At 35.5% G+C, this 17,477-nt stretch overlaps 1 protein-coding gene across 7 annotated transcripts in view; it reads left to right on the top strand.

The window, feature by feature from the left end:
* Positions 1 to 17,477, top strand: part of LOC149575014 (protein ENHANCED DISEASE RESISTANCE 2-like) — a 162,524-nt gene that overhangs the window by 36,594 nt on the left and 108,453 nt on the right. For all 7 annotated transcript variants that reach the window (XM_089814870.1, XM_089814867.1, XM_089814869.1 and 4 more), the window contains 3 exons: positions 11,065 to 11,118; positions 11,279 to 11,344; positions 11,806 to 11,909. In XM_089814870.1, the coding sequence (XP_089670996.1) occupies positions 11,065 to 11,118; positions 11,279 to 11,344; positions 11,806 to 11,909 (224 nt within the window). The remainder of the gene's footprint in view (positions 1 to 11,064; positions 11,119 to 11,278; positions 11,345 to 11,805; positions 11,910 to 17,477) is intronic.

Raw genomic sequence — 17,477 nt, 5'->3', positions numbered from 1 at the left:
TAGTAGCCTCTGGGCAAACAATCTTGGAAGACTTCCCAGGAGATCATACACAACCTCGTTCACCGTGAGTTCGACACGTACCATGCTAGTGGGGAGAGCCCTTTGCTTTGCCTCCCGCCTGACGTACTTGTCAACTGCTACGTCCCACGCATGCACGAGGTCCTGTGTCAATTGGTCCTCTCTAGTCACTTCCTCTTCATTAATATCACTATTTGTTATGATTGTTTGTTGGTCGAAGGGTCGGTCCATTTTACATCTATCTCCCTTCTGCCTGTCGTACCCTGGATTCATGCCAGAAATATTTATGCTAATATGGTAGAATACTACCTACAACATATGCAAAGTAAATAATTCACAACATTACTATCACATCTATCTAAGTAATTGGAACAATGCACAGAATAGTAAAATGTCTTTTATTGGTTGTACCAAGCCAAGTTACATACCCATACCAAAGATAGTTCCAAAATTACCATACCATACTATTCCATGGGCATACTACATATAGTGCACGTTTTGGTTACTAATACCAAATGGCGTGACTCTTGGCACAACTTTTCCTAACTAGTTAAGTACTTCATTGCAAATTTACCCGCTACGAAGAGAAAAAGTTGAATTAAGAGCAGTTTCAGATATTAATTAGCAGCGATTAGTATATTTCCATGTCTGTGATCAAGGATGGAGAGTTGCACCTTTAAAAGGTAACATCTGTGAAAGGTTCTGACTCCCTCAATAATAAGGTATAAAGGGGAGATTAATTCATTGGGGACAAGTAAAGGATAAAGGGAGTGCATACTATTGATATTTTTCTTTGATGTCATTTATCATGTAAGCTTATGTTATTGATGAACACTTATTCAGCTCTTAAAACTGTTGATTGTTTGTTGATGAACACATTGCTGGTTGTTACTTGTTCGGGCTGAACACATAGGTGATTTGTCAGCCTTTTATTTTCCCGTGTGAACAGTGTATATGCTGAATAGTGCGTAGAGACTAATAAAAGCTTTGTCAACACCTAATGAGGCCAATCATTGATTTGTTCTATCAAGGTTGCAGTTTTGTTTTGATGAAGTCTGGTGGGCAGCGTATATCTATGTGGTTTTGTCCACATGTGCATCTTCAGTTTTGTTTTGCATCATAGACAGAGATGTTTGTTTTTGGATTTGGATTGCCACGAAGGCACTGATTCAAGCTGCGATAAGAGACACCCTGGTGGTCCATTAAGAGACAAATTATTCATGTTTTTCTGCTAGCTAACAATCACTTTAGCTGCCGTTTCAGTCTGGGCTACTGTTTTTTTAATCAAAGCATCTTGCAGAGTGTTTGAGGGAAGATTATTGCAGGAAGAATAACTGTAATAAATGCTTTACAATGCCTTCTGGATTTCAGAAACGAAGCGGTTTTTTGTAGTTGATATAATAAAGGAAACATTTTTTGTGTAACAGAGATTTCTTAACTGTGCGTCTGGCTATTGATTCGGCATTCAAACATTGGCCAAGGCGGTTATGTTTTCTGGGGATATATGCAGTCATTCCAAATAAAGTGCAAATGTGTGTGAACTTAACATAGAGCACAAGCTCCTGTCATTTTTTCTAAAACAAAAATAAAATACTGCTAGCTGTGATGGGATATGAGGAAGATCTTGTATGTGCTACTGCCATTTTTGGTGATGAAAGAATGGATTGTTACTTTTCTTAGTGTTAATGAGGCATAGTAAAACGGAGATGTGTCCCCCCTATTTTTGGCCCATGTCTCGGAAACGGGGACACACCGGGGACTTAAGAACTCCATCCCCCCATTCCCAAGGCACCACCAGATTCCCCCACCTCCACCGAGGATGGGGACATCCTGATGTTGACTATTTGCTGATTTAACTATTTATGTTCAATGTTCGATGTTCCAATTCAACGCAATGTTCAAGTATTTACTTTTTTACATCTTTATATCTTATATTGCAATACATCTTTTCATAACTAGAATTTTAAGTGCCATATGTATAGTATATAATATTTACAACCCTGCCATCCCCCTGCCGCCCCCCCCCCCCCCCCCCCCCGTCATCTCCAAATAAAGGCCCCTCTGTCCCCCCGTCCCTGAAACTTGTTCGCCCGTTCCTCGTCCCCCCGTCTCCCACGGCGGTGTAACTATGTTATGAGGTAAAACAAGAATCGTTTTCAGTTGGCTGCGTTCAATATACATGTTCTTTTTGAAGTGAAGGGGCTGTGTGAGTATCACTAGCAGAAGCTATACATTTTTGGCCTTGATACAAGTTTTCAAGACCAGTTTCAAAGCAAAAAAAGGCAATTAAAAGTTCTCTGTGCAAAGAGATTGTGTATTCCAATGTCTTTTGGTCACCTGGTCGGTTGAAGGATGAGACTCACATAAATACCCATAAATTGTTCTGTGATACTTGCTTGAGAAGGGTCATTGGTGGTAGCGTTAGACTTGTTTTGAGATTGTCATAGAGGTTGGTTCCTATTTGTTTTTGCTGGTTTGAGTTGATGCTCACAATCAGGTTGGAACCTGAGCTTGAAGATTGAAATTTCTGTTGTACTAGGTTGCAGCCCATTGTTGACCTATTACTATTAGTAAACTGTGGTTTTTACCCAAAAGGGTTTCCATGTGATAATTTTTGTGTGTCATTGTCTCAAATTCTTATTGCATCTGTCCTATCTCACCTGCTCTCTGTATTTTTTGTGTTTTCAAATACAATCCTACATGAAGAAATATTCTAGGATATAATAGCAAACATAGTGGAGAAAAACACTAAGTGCACCAAGTTACAGGCAGCAGCAACAGAAAACAGACAATAGACAGTTGAAACTTGAAACCATCAGGGAAATGTTTTAGGATATAATAGCAGACATAAGAAGAGAAAAACCCTAACAGCAAGTTACAGGCAGCAGCAACAGCAAACAGACAATAGACAGTGGTCATCATTAAAGCAGTGAAAATAAGTTATTATACACAGCAACTGAGCAAGAAAGATATCAAAGAAGAGGAAATCTGATAGAAGGCATCAGAAAAGGAAGCACACAAATACAAATACCATTAAGAGTTTAAGCAGATTGATGAGATGCAATTCTGATAAAAGGAAGAAAGGAATTTCAGAATTCAGATAGAAACTCTAGTCATCAGTTAGCAAACACATCAAAGTAATTGATAATCAGATCATGCTTAACACTGCAATATGATATTATTTTGAGATCTGTCCATTGTTGTTTGTGTGTGTGTGTATAGTTCATGCATAAATAGATAGTGCTTGTGTATATTAAAATATTTATATTATAGAATATAATATATGACTGGCCATCTGAATTCCATCTTGTAGGAAGAATTGCTGTTGTAAGTGGAGAGTTATAAGAGGGTTATTCAAGTAGGCTACCCTGGAGATGATCATATAATTGGCTTCAAGGGCCAAGAGGGCTCTGTTATCAATCTTCTCTTGGGCTTTAGACAGAAGAACCAAGAAACCACTTTACAACCTCTGTCCAACTCTGCAATAATGGCACTTGTCTTTAAGAGGATGAGGCATTGATAGGGGCACAAGCAACCCACTAAGTAGGTCACCTCGGTGGATGTCCATATTGACTACCTAGTGAGGCCAAGAGGGATATGTTATTCACTCTGCTTTGGGGCTTAGTGTAGATATTGCTTCAGGCGGACTTATCACGTTTCTTCCTCCAAACCCTTTATTGTTTTTATACTATTATGCATATTATATGGATGTGATGTGTTCAAATTTCTGACCCGAAAAATAGGTGTGTATGTATGTGTTTCTTGAATTATGCTTGCAGGATTTATGTCTAGGACCACATTGTTTAAATAGTTATTTTCTGTGTAAGATGTGACCCTAACCCTAATTTATTGCAAGTTGTGATTTTAAGGTAACTCGTAGAGAAAATTTGGAAGGGGACATTACAGTGAGTAAAATTCACGATGGCAGCAAGTGAAATAGGATTAATGTTATGATGTTTGGCCACTTTATGTTAAATTATAGGGAGATTATATTACAGTAAAATAAATGTATATGTTTCCTGAACAGGCTGACACCCCATAAGAAGTTGCTATTCTCAAAAGAATCATACCCCTTAAAGAAAATATGTGATGGGTTATTTATTATTTCAGGATAGTTGGGAGATAAAGCTAGCAAGTTCTGTAATGTGACGTCACACGAATTGGAGCGGTAGAGCAGATGTAAAGTAGAAGTATATATGAGAGCTGAAGTAAGATTTTATGAGCAGATTCAAGAAAGATTATATGAGATTTATGAACAGATTCAAGAAAGATTATATGAGAAGATCTATGAGAGTCAATGAGTAGATTTATGGAAGATTACTTGAGCATATTTATGGGAGTGAATCTTTAAAATTATGGAAGAATCAATGAGCAGTTTTATGAGCAGACTTATGAGGAAATTGTGAGCAGATTTAGAAGAAATTAAGAGCAGTTTCCTTAGCAAGCAGAATGTGACACATGCAAAATGGTGATTGCAAGTGAGTGTTGTGTGATAAAAAAAAAAAAAATTTATCCAAGGAAATCCAGGGAGGAAACCATCCGATCGTGGATGTAGTGTCCCCAAATTATGAGAACCCAAATCTTGCCCTAGAATACAGTTAGTTAAAGCAATTAGAGTGTTGACGATAGCTTATTCTGCTTTGACTGAGAAACTTGAAAGCATGTTAGGAATCATTTATAAACTTAATAGACGTTTCTGAGCTAGGAATAGCATATATTAGAAATGTATATTTAAATTAGTGTCACTTAGGCATTGGGGGACGTTGGGATAGGAAGAAAAGGGCTTCAATTTGGGGATAGTGGGGAGATGACGGTGGTGGGGGGTCTTAATATACTATACATATAGTACTTGAAATGCTAGTTATGAAATGATGTATAATAGTACAAGGAATAATAAATTATGATACCAAATACTTGAAAATAGAAAAGTTGCAACATGAATATCAAAAATATCATAAAGATGATTACGAGTAGCATGATATTAAAACAAGTACAAAATCATGTACATACATAAATAAATATGCATATGTAGAGTGTGAATGTGTGTAGCACTAACCTTTACGGTAGCCATTAAACACCCTTTCTATTGTAAGTGCGGCAGCTGCAACTTTTTCTTGCAGAAACCTTGGTGGCGAAATGGTGGTGCGAAGGTGGTGGTGGGGAGTTGGGAACCCCAAGTCCCTAGCTTGGGGGTATGGTGGAGTGGGAGGGATGAGTCCCCATGTTACACCAATTTAAATCAATTGATGGAATTGGATTTAGGGTATCTCAACCATATGAATTTTGGAATGGTTGATTGGATGAGGTGCTTGATAGAACCCTTGCCCTAGGCCCAAGAGCAAATACATCATCTCCCTTGGCCTAATGTGGCCCTTGCCATACATATGAGGTGGTGTACCTTGTACGGTGTCCTATCACCATTATTCCCAACCTTGCCACCTCCATCCTATTTCCCTTGGCTGAGGATCCTTGATAATTCTGCGAGCCATGATAAGAGCATAGAGGTCATTCACAATAGGGTGTCCAAAAAGTTTATCCCTCCTAAGCCCAAGGGCAGTCCATAAACTGCAACTGGATACAAACTCTACCATTGATGAGGAGTGAGAATGATCAATGCGGCTGGAAGTGAAGATGAGTTTTGTTAAATTGTTTGACTGACTCTCGTGCGAACTCTTAGTACTATTTAACACCAAACATAATACATTAAGGTTCTATAATGTATATATGTATACTTCATCAGATATCAATGCTATCATATGCATATTTGAAGTTTCCCTATATATTTTTAATTATCACCAATTTCTCATATAGTCATCTCTTTTGCTAGTCCCCTAGCTGTCCCCAAGAATGACATGAAAAATTAGGGGCTTGGAAAAGGGTCCCCCCATCACTACATCTTGGAAATTCAGGGTAACATAGTATATATCAACAAACATATAATATGTAGATTTGAAAGAGCAATATGCAGTCTTAAATGAGATTCCATTGAACTTGTGGGAGAGAGGCCAAGTATAATCAGATTTCACGAAGGCATAAAAATAGTTATCATCCACTGAAGAAGACATATTTTGAGGAGGTGCATACTTATTTGGAGGTTGGTGCTCACGAGAAGAGATTGGTATCTCCTTTTGAGTTAGGGCTCAATTGTGAAGAGACTTAATGAGAGATTACGAGCAGATTAATGGACAATTATATGAACAGATTTATGAGAGCTCATGAGCAGATTTATGAAGATTTTATGAGCAGACTTATGAGAAGATTGTGAGGAGACTTCGGAGAAATTAAGATCAGATTTCTGAGTTTAGCAAGTAGAATGTGATACAAGCAAATTTATGAATGCGAGTGTATGTCAGCAGAGATATAATGTACAAAGTTGAAAGAGATATATGCAAACTTGAAAGAGATTGCATCATATTCATAGGAGAGAGGATAAGCATACTTAGATTTTATGGAGGCATAGAAAAAGGTCGTCATCCATTAAAGAAGACATATTTTCAATTGTGGGGGTTGGTGTCTCCATTGGGTTGGTGTCTACAAGTGGGGATAGATGTCTTCAATGGGTTGATTCCAACAAATCATTGAAGAGGGGGTTAATATCTGTTGTGGGCTGGTGCCTACAAAGCTTGTAAAGAGAATATATTATAAGCAATATTTTGCTGTAGTTTTCTCTCAAAAGATTTTCCATGTAAATCTTGTGTTCTTGTTGCATAATTGATAAATCTTGTGTGATTGGAATGCTTATGTTTGTTAATTTTTGTGGAAGCTTGTCTTATGTTGATTCAACCAACCGCCAACACCCCTTCTTAGTATAATTGTGTGCTTATCAATTGGTATCAAAGCAACTTCCTTTGAACATTCTAATAATTGGAGAAGATCAAGTAGAACTGGAGCTTGAAGGAGAGTCCATATGTGCCTTAAGAGAGTTAAGAAGCTTAAGAAAATAAACCTGAAAGAAAAAGTACATAAAAGGGCATATCGTATAACTGTATAAGACGAATACACGGGAACACTTTCATTTCATAGCCCAATAAATACTTCTTTATATTTGAATTGGGAAATATGTTTGTATTTTTTTTTTCTATTGCCCAAATTTTGTGCAGAGTAGTTAACATAAATTCATGCTTAATATTGTTTGAATCATTTTCCGTCGCATCTAAAGCTTTAACTATCAATGCTCGATACAAACACCAAATTTCACGAATCTCCATGGAGGTGCTAACGACCAAGTCAACAATCTCCCTCTCAGCACCAACTGAGCCTTCAACACCGATTGAGCCAATTACTAGAATTATTTACTGTTCTACCAAAAGTTTGGATTATTAATACCCGATACAAATGCTAGATCTAACCCGACCCACAGGAGGTGGTTACGCCATGTCACGGATTTCCAAGGAGGTGTTGTCTACCAAGTCAATAAATATTACATAAGCAAAGCTTACAATAATTTTTGATGGACACCCAAAATTCTGCTCCAAGCATATTCACGTCTATTCTCATGGCCAGTGGTAATATCAACTCATATTTTATTGCCCATGGTTTTTTCAAACGATCTTCATATATCTGCATTACTTTTGAGATCATTAATCTTTAGTGGTACTCCAAATGTTTAGTAGTCATGTAGGGCAATTTGCCAATATAGGACATGACATCCAAGTCTGCACCAAACCTTTGCATTGTTTATCATTGGCTTTGTCATGTATATGCCTAGATCAAATAGCCAAGGTTAACTCCCAACATAGTACTAGATTGCTGATAGTGTTGTTGCCTTATTGCTTTTGAAGCTCAACCTAACCATTTGGAGATAAAAAGCCACACATCGAAAATAAAACATAGTGGAAGCTAGACAAGTTTTCCTTGAGATTATAAAATGTATAGGATGCACACATAATAAATTTTTAGCTGTATTTATATTGATCTATTCTATGTCTTATTTTTGTGATCTTTAAAATCTTCCATATTTAACACAATAGCATAGATGTAGCCAGTGGAAGATAGACAACCATATATCTCCACTGAGAGTGTAACATGTTCAAAAGGCATAAATTAATACAGTTTTTGATACTTCTTATTTGTCTTTTCAACTCTTCATTCCTTTGATTCCAACAATTTAGAGTGTTGTGAGCTGGGTTTCTCTTGGGTTCCAAATCATTCACCTTTGATATTCTTAAAAATATTAATAATCTAAAAGATGATTGTACATGTTTCAAGATGTGCAAGTGCAACTATTGGGAGTATCTATGCGACATACAAATGAAATTTCTTCTTATTGAGAAGTTGTACATAGGGATTGAAAAGCGTAAAAGTGTTAAGAGTCACCAGCGGACTCAAGCTCCCAATTTCACTTGCAAAGCCAAAAGATGTCTTCCACAAGAGAGCACTAAGAGCAAAATATTGCTTGGTTATGGGTACAATTTATTAATGATGGAGTCTAAAATAGACATGATTTCTTGCTTATATAGGCAAGGCTAAGACCAACTATCTTATGTGATAAGATAAGATCACATGCCAACTAGAAATTTCTAGAATGGGTTCTATGTCCCCAAGTAAAATGTGAATGTATGCGAATAGGACATAACAAAAATGCTTTTCTGGTTTATTCCTAGATTTGAGAAGGGACTAATAAATTTGAAGCTTCATGTTACAGTCACCAGTGAACTCAAGCTCCCAAGATCACTTGCGAAACCAAAAGATGCTTTTCGCAAGAGATCAACAAGAGTAAAATATCTCCTTAGTATGTGTACTATGGATAGATGTATTGATGAAAGAGGGAATTTAAAATGTACACATGATGCCATTCTTATAGAGAATAGTGTGATGGATAAGGCTAGAGAGGATAGCTCCAAGTCTCTTAATTCTATGCAATGGGACAACTAGTGATAAGATAAAATTCATACCAACTAGAGACCTCTAGAAAAATTCCTAAATCCGTAGATAAACATAAAACGTGAACATGTATTAATATGATTCGACTAAGAACAAGGTTCAAACTTCATACATACTGACTGATTTAATGAGAAAGATGGATAGATCAAATCCTTCGCAATGGTTTATTCACATTTGGTTTGGATTAAGGGTTCTGGAAAAGATGCATAAACAATAGATACTTATTTTAATTGATACATAATCTCCTTTATAACTTTTTAACTATGAGAATATGGACTATTTTTTGCAATTTTTTTAAAGGAGCAATTTGCAAACATTCCCATACTACGTAACATGAACATTAAGGACTGGTATCACAATGTTTCTACTAAGTCCACATTATCATTCTACCTCTTGTATAATGTCCATAAGAGTTATAATGCATGCATGAGGCTGTACCCTCCATAGTTGTTTTTGATTTATGGATTGATATAAAGACTCAAGTGTCTATGATGAAGATGGTGCCCCAATCAATTTCTATGAATCTATACATATTATTTCTATTAGGATGATGGCTTGCAAATATTTATCTTTGAATGATATTAATATGTGTTAGGGAGAGAGGTACAGGGAGATGGTGGTGGAGAAAGAGATAAAGAGAGAATGAGAGGGTATGGACAGAATGAGATAGAGAGTAGCAAGAGGAAGTTAAGAGAAAGAAATAGAGATATATAGATAAAGAGGAGAGATTGAGTGAATAAGAGATAGAGATAACAAGATAATTAAATTAATTCTAATTACTTTTAATTATGATTTGTAATTTCATAAAAACTACAAGTAATTAAACAAAATTTCAAACTTAAATCTAAATTTTGAAAGCCGAATAAATCAATTCTTAATTTTATGATTTATTTAATTCAACTTATACATGCATAATATTAATTATTAATATTAATTAAAATTTCATATAATTTTTATTTATTTCAAATTTTAATTATTATTTATACTTTTATAAAAAGAAAAATACTTTACATTTAAAATAAAATACAAATTAAAAAGAAACCTATTAAAGAGAAAAAATATCACATTGTAATTTTATGGTTTATTTAATTCAATATGTGTATGTTTTGGCTGCACCAGTGGCAGGTAGAATGTGCTAACTTGAGTTGTCACACACACACATTTATATTGCTAACTTGAGTTGTCACACACGCACATTTATATTTGTTTATGTATGTTTATATTATTAATAATCCCTGTTAATGGGGCCTGGAAGGGTGATCTTCCTTTGAATCTGAGGCTTGGGGTAGTTTGGTCTGCACCAGAGCTAGGTAGGATGTACCAACTTAAATTGTTATATATTGAGGGTTTTGTAAAGAAAAGTAGTCTGTTAATAAGAATTTTTCTGTGAAGGCCTGTTGCGTTTGAATAATTTGCCTGAATATATTTTCTTTAAATTTGCTTTAATTGTTGTAACTTGTACCTATAATTGGATATAGCTTTATTTTTGTTTCCTTTACCTATGTTATCTTATGCATTTGAGAGCTTATTGTACCTGCATCAGTGGGCAGTTTTCTTCTGTTTCCTCTTAAAGGAGCCCTGCTGCAGACAGGGATATGCATTCTAAGACTTAATGTGATATCTAGCCACAATATAAATTATTTCAAAGAAGGTGGCGTTAGGGTTTGTTCCAAAAGGATATTTGCTCTGTGTCACTTGGACTACTGTCAAAGCAACAATATATGAAGCAGCAAGTCATTGCAAAAGTATACATTTAATTGCAGAATATGTGCTAAATAAAACATGTAAAGAAAAAGTGTTTCCAAAAAACCTCTTACGGTCATATGTTTAGTTGATATGGGAATCTGTCTATTAATGGTAATGTATTTCATACAGTTTATTGTTGGCAATTCTTTTGTTAGATATAATGATGCTCACCTCTAAATCCTTTTAGCCTAGTGCTTGACATTTATTAATGACTGCATTTTCTGATTCTCATTCATCTGGTTGTGTGAACATAAATATGATTTTTAAGTTTGTTTCTTTGTTTTTATAATCGAAGAGTGGGGAGATGCTCAGTTTTGTACTAGTTTAGAATTGTTTGATAGTAATTATCAAATAGTATTTTGAATTTATATAAAGCTTGTCTGGTATTCTTTCTGATAAGTGTTATTCTCTTTACAGGTAGTGTATGTATTATCTGTTTACAATAAGAAAGAAAAATCACATCGGATAACGGTGAGCAGCTTTTAACTTTCAGTTTTTTGGCATCAGTCCTCCAGATTTAGTTAATTTGTAGAAAACAGACATGTCCGTCTTTATAATTTGTTATGAAATTATTGAATAATAATATTTTTCTTCTATGCTCTCATTTCTACCTTTCATCACATTGTGCCAGATGGCTGCATTTAATCTCCAGGACACTTTAATGTGGAAAGAAAAGATTGAACTGGTGATTGACCAGGTAAAATATGTAGTACTCATTTTCATTCTATTAACATTGGCCTGCTGGATGGTGGTACTAAATCTTATTGTCATTACTATTTAATTTAAATATTCTGACTGTACTGCACTATTGGACTCTTTTGTTGTAAATAATTATAAATGTATGCTTTTTTTGAATTTTTGTAAAATTATGGATGCTTCAAATTATATTGCATAAGGAGACTTTTGTGTACCCATTTTTTGTTTAAGAAAACATCGAAATTTATTCTGCAAGATTCAATTAAATTTTAAATATCTGCACTTCAAAAATCTAGTTGTGAATCTTAGATGTCAGCCTTTATATTTATCTTATTTTCATCATACTTTTTTCTTCTCTAGTACTAGTTCCTGGATGACCTTTTTATGTACTAACTATATTATTCTTCAAATCTTCTCTTGTCAATTAACTTTCTCATGTTTTTGTAATCCTTAATTGTGTAGTATCATGGTGCACTAGCCAATGGAAGCAAGGGATATGCAGCTGTTGAATACAAATCAAATCTAGATAATGAAAGGAATGCTTCTTCATCAGAGCGTGACAGTCAGTAAGTAATTAGATGTTTATTGTGACCATACTTTTATGTAGGTTATTATAGTTAGACGAGTTTCTTGAAATGACTAAAGCAGCATGACCTATCACGTATGGGATAGCTACCAGGAAACTCCATTTTAGGATCATGGAACATGTCCCTGTCTCCATACCGACAGCTTCTGGTGACTGCATTGATATGAAATATAGCCATATCTTGATTCATGTACATTTGTACCCAATTTAAATGGTGTCCTCTTCTCCATACTGATATGAGTACTTCCATGTCTCCAGGTAATGATGTATTTGGTACTAGATCAAAGAAATCATGATGCGATGATTATATTGTGTATGTTGTGTAACATGTACAGTTTAGCAGGTGAGAATATATGTGCCTATGGGGATTGCTATCCAGGGAGTTCTTATGTGGTTATACCAAGAATCACATTGAGTGGGATTACCTCAACTTGTATCTAACCTTGATGCAACTGCATATTACTGTTAGGACTAGAATGTTTCATGGTACAAGTGCCCTAGTGACATATAGAAACAGTCCTCCTTTTATTCGAAAGGAGGCTTATCTTTATTTGCTATTACAAGTAATAAACTGAAAATGCAAAGCTATAGAAGGTATATACATGAGTTATACAAAAAAATCACTACTGTGTTTATTATGACAATTAGTATTCCTAGTTCAAAATAAAAAATCATTTTAAAATCCCAATTCCAAGCTTGAGTCATTTAAAGTAGAGTCCCCGCAACTAGAATTCGACATCAATAATAACAACATAGCTTCATTTCATATTACACAATGCATTCAGAACTACTTCCTCGTATAGTTTTATGATTTTGTTCCCATGTGTAGAGCCTTAATTCTACTACATTTGGCAGTTCTGAAGGAAGACATCAGTAAACCCTAGAGTTGATCATCTATGCAGCAATTTTAATCGTTTCTCAAATATTTCTGTTATTCGAAACCCATTAAGTTGGACTATATTTGTGTTAGATAAGTTACAAAACATAGAACAATGCCATGCAATATATTGCACAGCTGTTATTTGTAGCTCTGCATTGATCAAGGCAACCAAATGATCCATCCAACAACTAAATACATAAATTAATTTTTTTGGTAAAAGTAGCATTATTAAACATTTTATTTGTCTTTTTTAAGCCTCTCTAGTCTTGCAATCATCTATTGCAGGAAACTGTGTGGTAAAACTCTAACCAATGCGATATCGTTTAAATTGGTGTTACAAGGCTCAAACTTAGGTGGGACTTGGCAAGCTGATTTTGGACTTGGACTCGATGCCTAGACACAACAAACTGGAAATTCCAAAAAAGTAAAGATTTTTTAAGGATACAATACCTGTTTTGTGCATCTTTTAATAAATAATCCTTAAAGACAATAACCTCAACAAATAGAAGCTAATTTGATCACTTTCACAAGTATACATTGATTACGTAGGTATAAATGCACATTTTAGCTGAAGGAAACAACACATTGAGATGTATAAATATTGTCAAATGCATACAAAACTGATGGAATATGAAATTCACAGCATCAAAAAGTTTCAAACGAATTTTGAAACAAAAGCTAGAAGTCTATGGCTCAGAGGAGCTTGCATCACTTGGTCCTTGATAATATTGTAGCCATGATATCTTCCCCTGTCTCAGTAACATCCTCAACAACATCATAGGTATTTTCTTGTATAATATCCTCCTTCGTCATTGCTACTGCCTTAACCTCTCTATCCACTTTGTCAACCCAATTGAGGACCTCATCACCAAGGATAGGATCCTCAACCTCAGTTATCCAATTAGATTGTGGATTAACCTCGTCTAGTGTGATGGAAAAAAAAGTCACAGCTGGAAATCTGTTTGTGGTGTTGACAGAGGTTGTAATGAACATAGAGTAGATCATTCAATCTTTGCACTAACAATCTATTGGACTAAAAATCCTCTTAAGATTTGGTACCTTACCATCGAAATTTTCTTACCATGCATTTGAGATGACAAAATGGAAATAGTCATAGAGTAGATCATTCAATCTTTGCACTAACAATCCTCTTAAGGTTTTGTACCTTAGCGTCAAAATTTTCCTACCATGCATTTGGGATTAGATAACGAAAATAATCAATCTTGTTATCAAACTTTAAGTTTTAGTATTAAATAATAATATTAAAAGAGATTTTTTTTTAAAATTTCAAACTTAAATTATTCCATCAATAGATGTTACCTAGCTGCAATGTTGATCGAGTTGCCTTGCACAAAGATCTCCTTGTGCAAGTCTAAAAATCTCAATCTTGTGGACTATTTGTGCTTCAACACCAGAATCAAACATCATTCGTTGTATTGCTATGTGGAGCCTGCCAAAAACCTCTGCATTTGTCTTGAAATTAGGGTGGGATTGGAATGTCAGCTTGAGGAAATATGCATCTATGTGGTAGGGGTTTGAGAAGTTGGAGGATTCATCACCTATCAATATTTTTCTAGATGCCGTTACTTCACTCCCACATAAATGGATCTAATTGCCTCCTTCGTCCTATCCATGTCCTCATTTATGTTTCCCAATGCGAGCTTCACCCCATCAACAACTTGTACTAGAACCACCAAACGCTTTGTGGATTGTAATGCTTGTGAAACACTAACATAATCAAATGTGTGCAAAAATAAGCAATCAAAAGAAAAATATGAATAAAAATATAATTTTTAATTGGACTTAGCTTTACCATCTCTAAAGTAGGCATCCAAAAGCTTTGGTCACCAAAAAATCAATTTGTCATATCAATCCTTGCATTGCTCTTTCCAATGAGGAGGAAGTCCACTCGTTGCTAATTAGCACGCACCTCAAAGCTCCCTTCTTGAAGCAAGGATTGTAATGTAATAATATTGGTTTTAAATTGGGTGATCCCAAGACGAGCCAAATCCTTCTGCCCTATGAATTGGCTCATTAGGTTGAGGACCCATGTGTGATTGTATGTGAATTTACAAATGTTTTTTGCTATGTCCATGCATACTTTGATCTATGGAATCTTGTCAAGATCCTCAAATTTGAGGTCAAGACAAACATCAGGAGTCTAAAACAATGTTCCATGGGGACGCGCACCCTAGGATTTTGGGGTCGTACCCTTCCCGGAGACGGAACGAGGATTCAGGGACGGATTTTTGCCGTCTCTAGAGACATCCCTTGTTTTCCAAATTCGGAAACGTCCCCGAAACTTCTGGCCGTCCTCTCTAGCCGTCCCCAAAACTGCTGGCTGTCCCTTTTTTTCCAGCCAGTCGGGTAAAGGCAAAACAACCCCCCCCACAATTTTTAATTTAATTTATTTTTTGCTTTTTGTGCGGGCCCCTAGTTGTTTTAAAGACATAATAAAAATATGCAAACCATATTTGTTCCATTAAAAGGCTAAAACACTAACTCTTCTACTTATTATAAGATTCAACATGCTTGCTTAGAGGAAGGAAAAAAACATAGAGCAGCAGCAGCAGTGAGGAAAGATTGCATTTAGCATTTTCAACTTACTATTTTAGTTGTTGTTCTCTTTATTTTATTCTGATTTTATGCATGATACTTGGAGCCTTTAGGCATTTTGATTTTCGCTATATATGTATGTGATATTGTTATAATGGAAGTACTTAGTATTTGTTATTTGATAATTTTCCATGTATCTATCTTCTAAATGTATATGTTGAATGGTTTATCAATGTTATGATGTGCATATTTGAATTCAGTCTCTATATACTAAAAAATCCACTATGGTTTTAATCGCTGTCCCTTGAGGTCCCGTCCCCAAAATTTTGGCTTTGACCCACTTGCGTACCATATACACATCCCTGTCCCCTAAAACGTCCTGGTCCCAAAAACTCCGTGGAGCATAGGTCTAAGACAATGATTGGTCCCTATCCATTAATAGTCTGCTTTCAACCAAATAATTCGCTGCATTATCTGTAACAATTGCACCACATTCTCCTCACCCATCTCAACCAGGACTCTCTCCAAAGATTTACAAAGGAATTCAGCATTTTGGTTTTCTCGACGAATAAATAGAGTTGACAAATAAAGATCCACTTGAGAAATAAACCATGATTCAATAAAGCATAAATTAAAAATATTAACAACTTAATCCAGTGCATTTTAGGAAGAACGATCACTTGAGGAAGAATTGAGAAACTTCAGTAATGTTTAGTTCCTTATATCCATCCAACCATTGTGTCTTTCACATCAGCCACCATTTGCAACAAAATGAGGCCATTTATTTCCTTAGAGTAGGGGCTTTGAACCCTACCCCACAAACGGTAATGGCATCAACCTTGTTTTGCCACTAAGCAGATGTAACACATTTCACAAATGGAGACTCCTAAAATTGAATTTGACAATACCTCTAAATACAAAAATTCAAGAGAAGAAAAATCAAGCTATACATTCTAAAGCTAACAAAAAAGAGGAATGGTTTGGTTGCATGGAATGAAATGGCACAATAGTACCAAAAGTTTCTAATTGCAAATTTAGCTGCCCTATGTTTGTCTTTTCTCCAATCCATGCTATCAAGTGATGGTTGGGAATTTGGAATAGTGCATGTCTAACCTAGATGCATGAACTCTAGGCCCAATGCAAACACTCCCACTGGCACTAGCACTATCAGTACTACCAGCGCAAGCGCCAGCACTACCAGCACCAGCACCAGTACCAACACCAACACTACCAGCACCTAAGGATCAACAAAATGGAGGAATGGCAGGAGACTCTCCACTTCCACCAATGTGGCTACGATCTCCTCTCTTTACCTCTTTTAAAATCTTTATTTTGTGCTCAAAGGTTTTTAATTGCACTTGCACTTCATGCACCTCTTGAGGCACAAGTGGTCATAAATTAGCATTATGGACTGGTATGTTTGCAAGTTCTAATTTTAATCTAATAATACCTTCACCATGAAAAGCATTGTGCAGTGAAAATAAGTTTCTTCTCCTCTCTTTTTTGTAGGATTAATAATAGCATGTTAAGAACAAAGGTCTCTTCTAACTGGGATTCAGGACATTGTGATTGTTAATTTTCGAACCAGAATAAATACCTTAAGCAAGGAAATTAAAACACAAAATCAGCAGGAGCACAACATCTTATCTTGGGAAAACCCAGGGTGAAAAACCCAGCCCACAAAAGATGATTCCTTTGTTGAGTTCAAAAAAGAAATACAATAACTTCTTGCTTAGGAATGAAGGCTTTAAATAGTCAATCAATAAGCTTTATTTCTCTTTTATCTCAGATCATATACTTTGATTGTGTGTGTGTGTGTAAACTTTTGAAAAGACTAACAAAATATGTAGTGATCATATGTCGATAAATACTCTACTACAACTCTGCAATATATTCAGTAACTCAAACTTCTGAAATATTTATCTCAGATATTCAGATTCTTCTCCAACAAATCATGCAACAGAGAATGTCTAACTTAGATGCATTATCTGGATATGCCATCTCATTGTATCACACTTTTTAACAACACAAAGAAAACAATTAAATCTGAAGCAGCTCTGTAAGAAAAATGTCTTCAGCCAATGCCGTGACTATAGAAAATAAAAACTCTAC

The sequence above is a fragment of the Cupressus sempervirens genome, chromosome 2, assembly GCF_028749045.1.
Source record: "Cupressus sempervirens isolate cs-2001-9-10 chromosome 2, ASM2874904v1, whole genome shotgun sequence".
In the NCBI taxonomy this organism is placed as follows: domain Eukaryota; kingdom Viridiplantae; phylum Streptophyta; class Pinopsida; order Cupressales; family Cupressaceae; genus Cupressus; species Cupressus sempervirens.
Note: the sequence above shows the minus strand (reverse complement) of the source record. Positions and strands in the feature narration are given on the sequence as shown.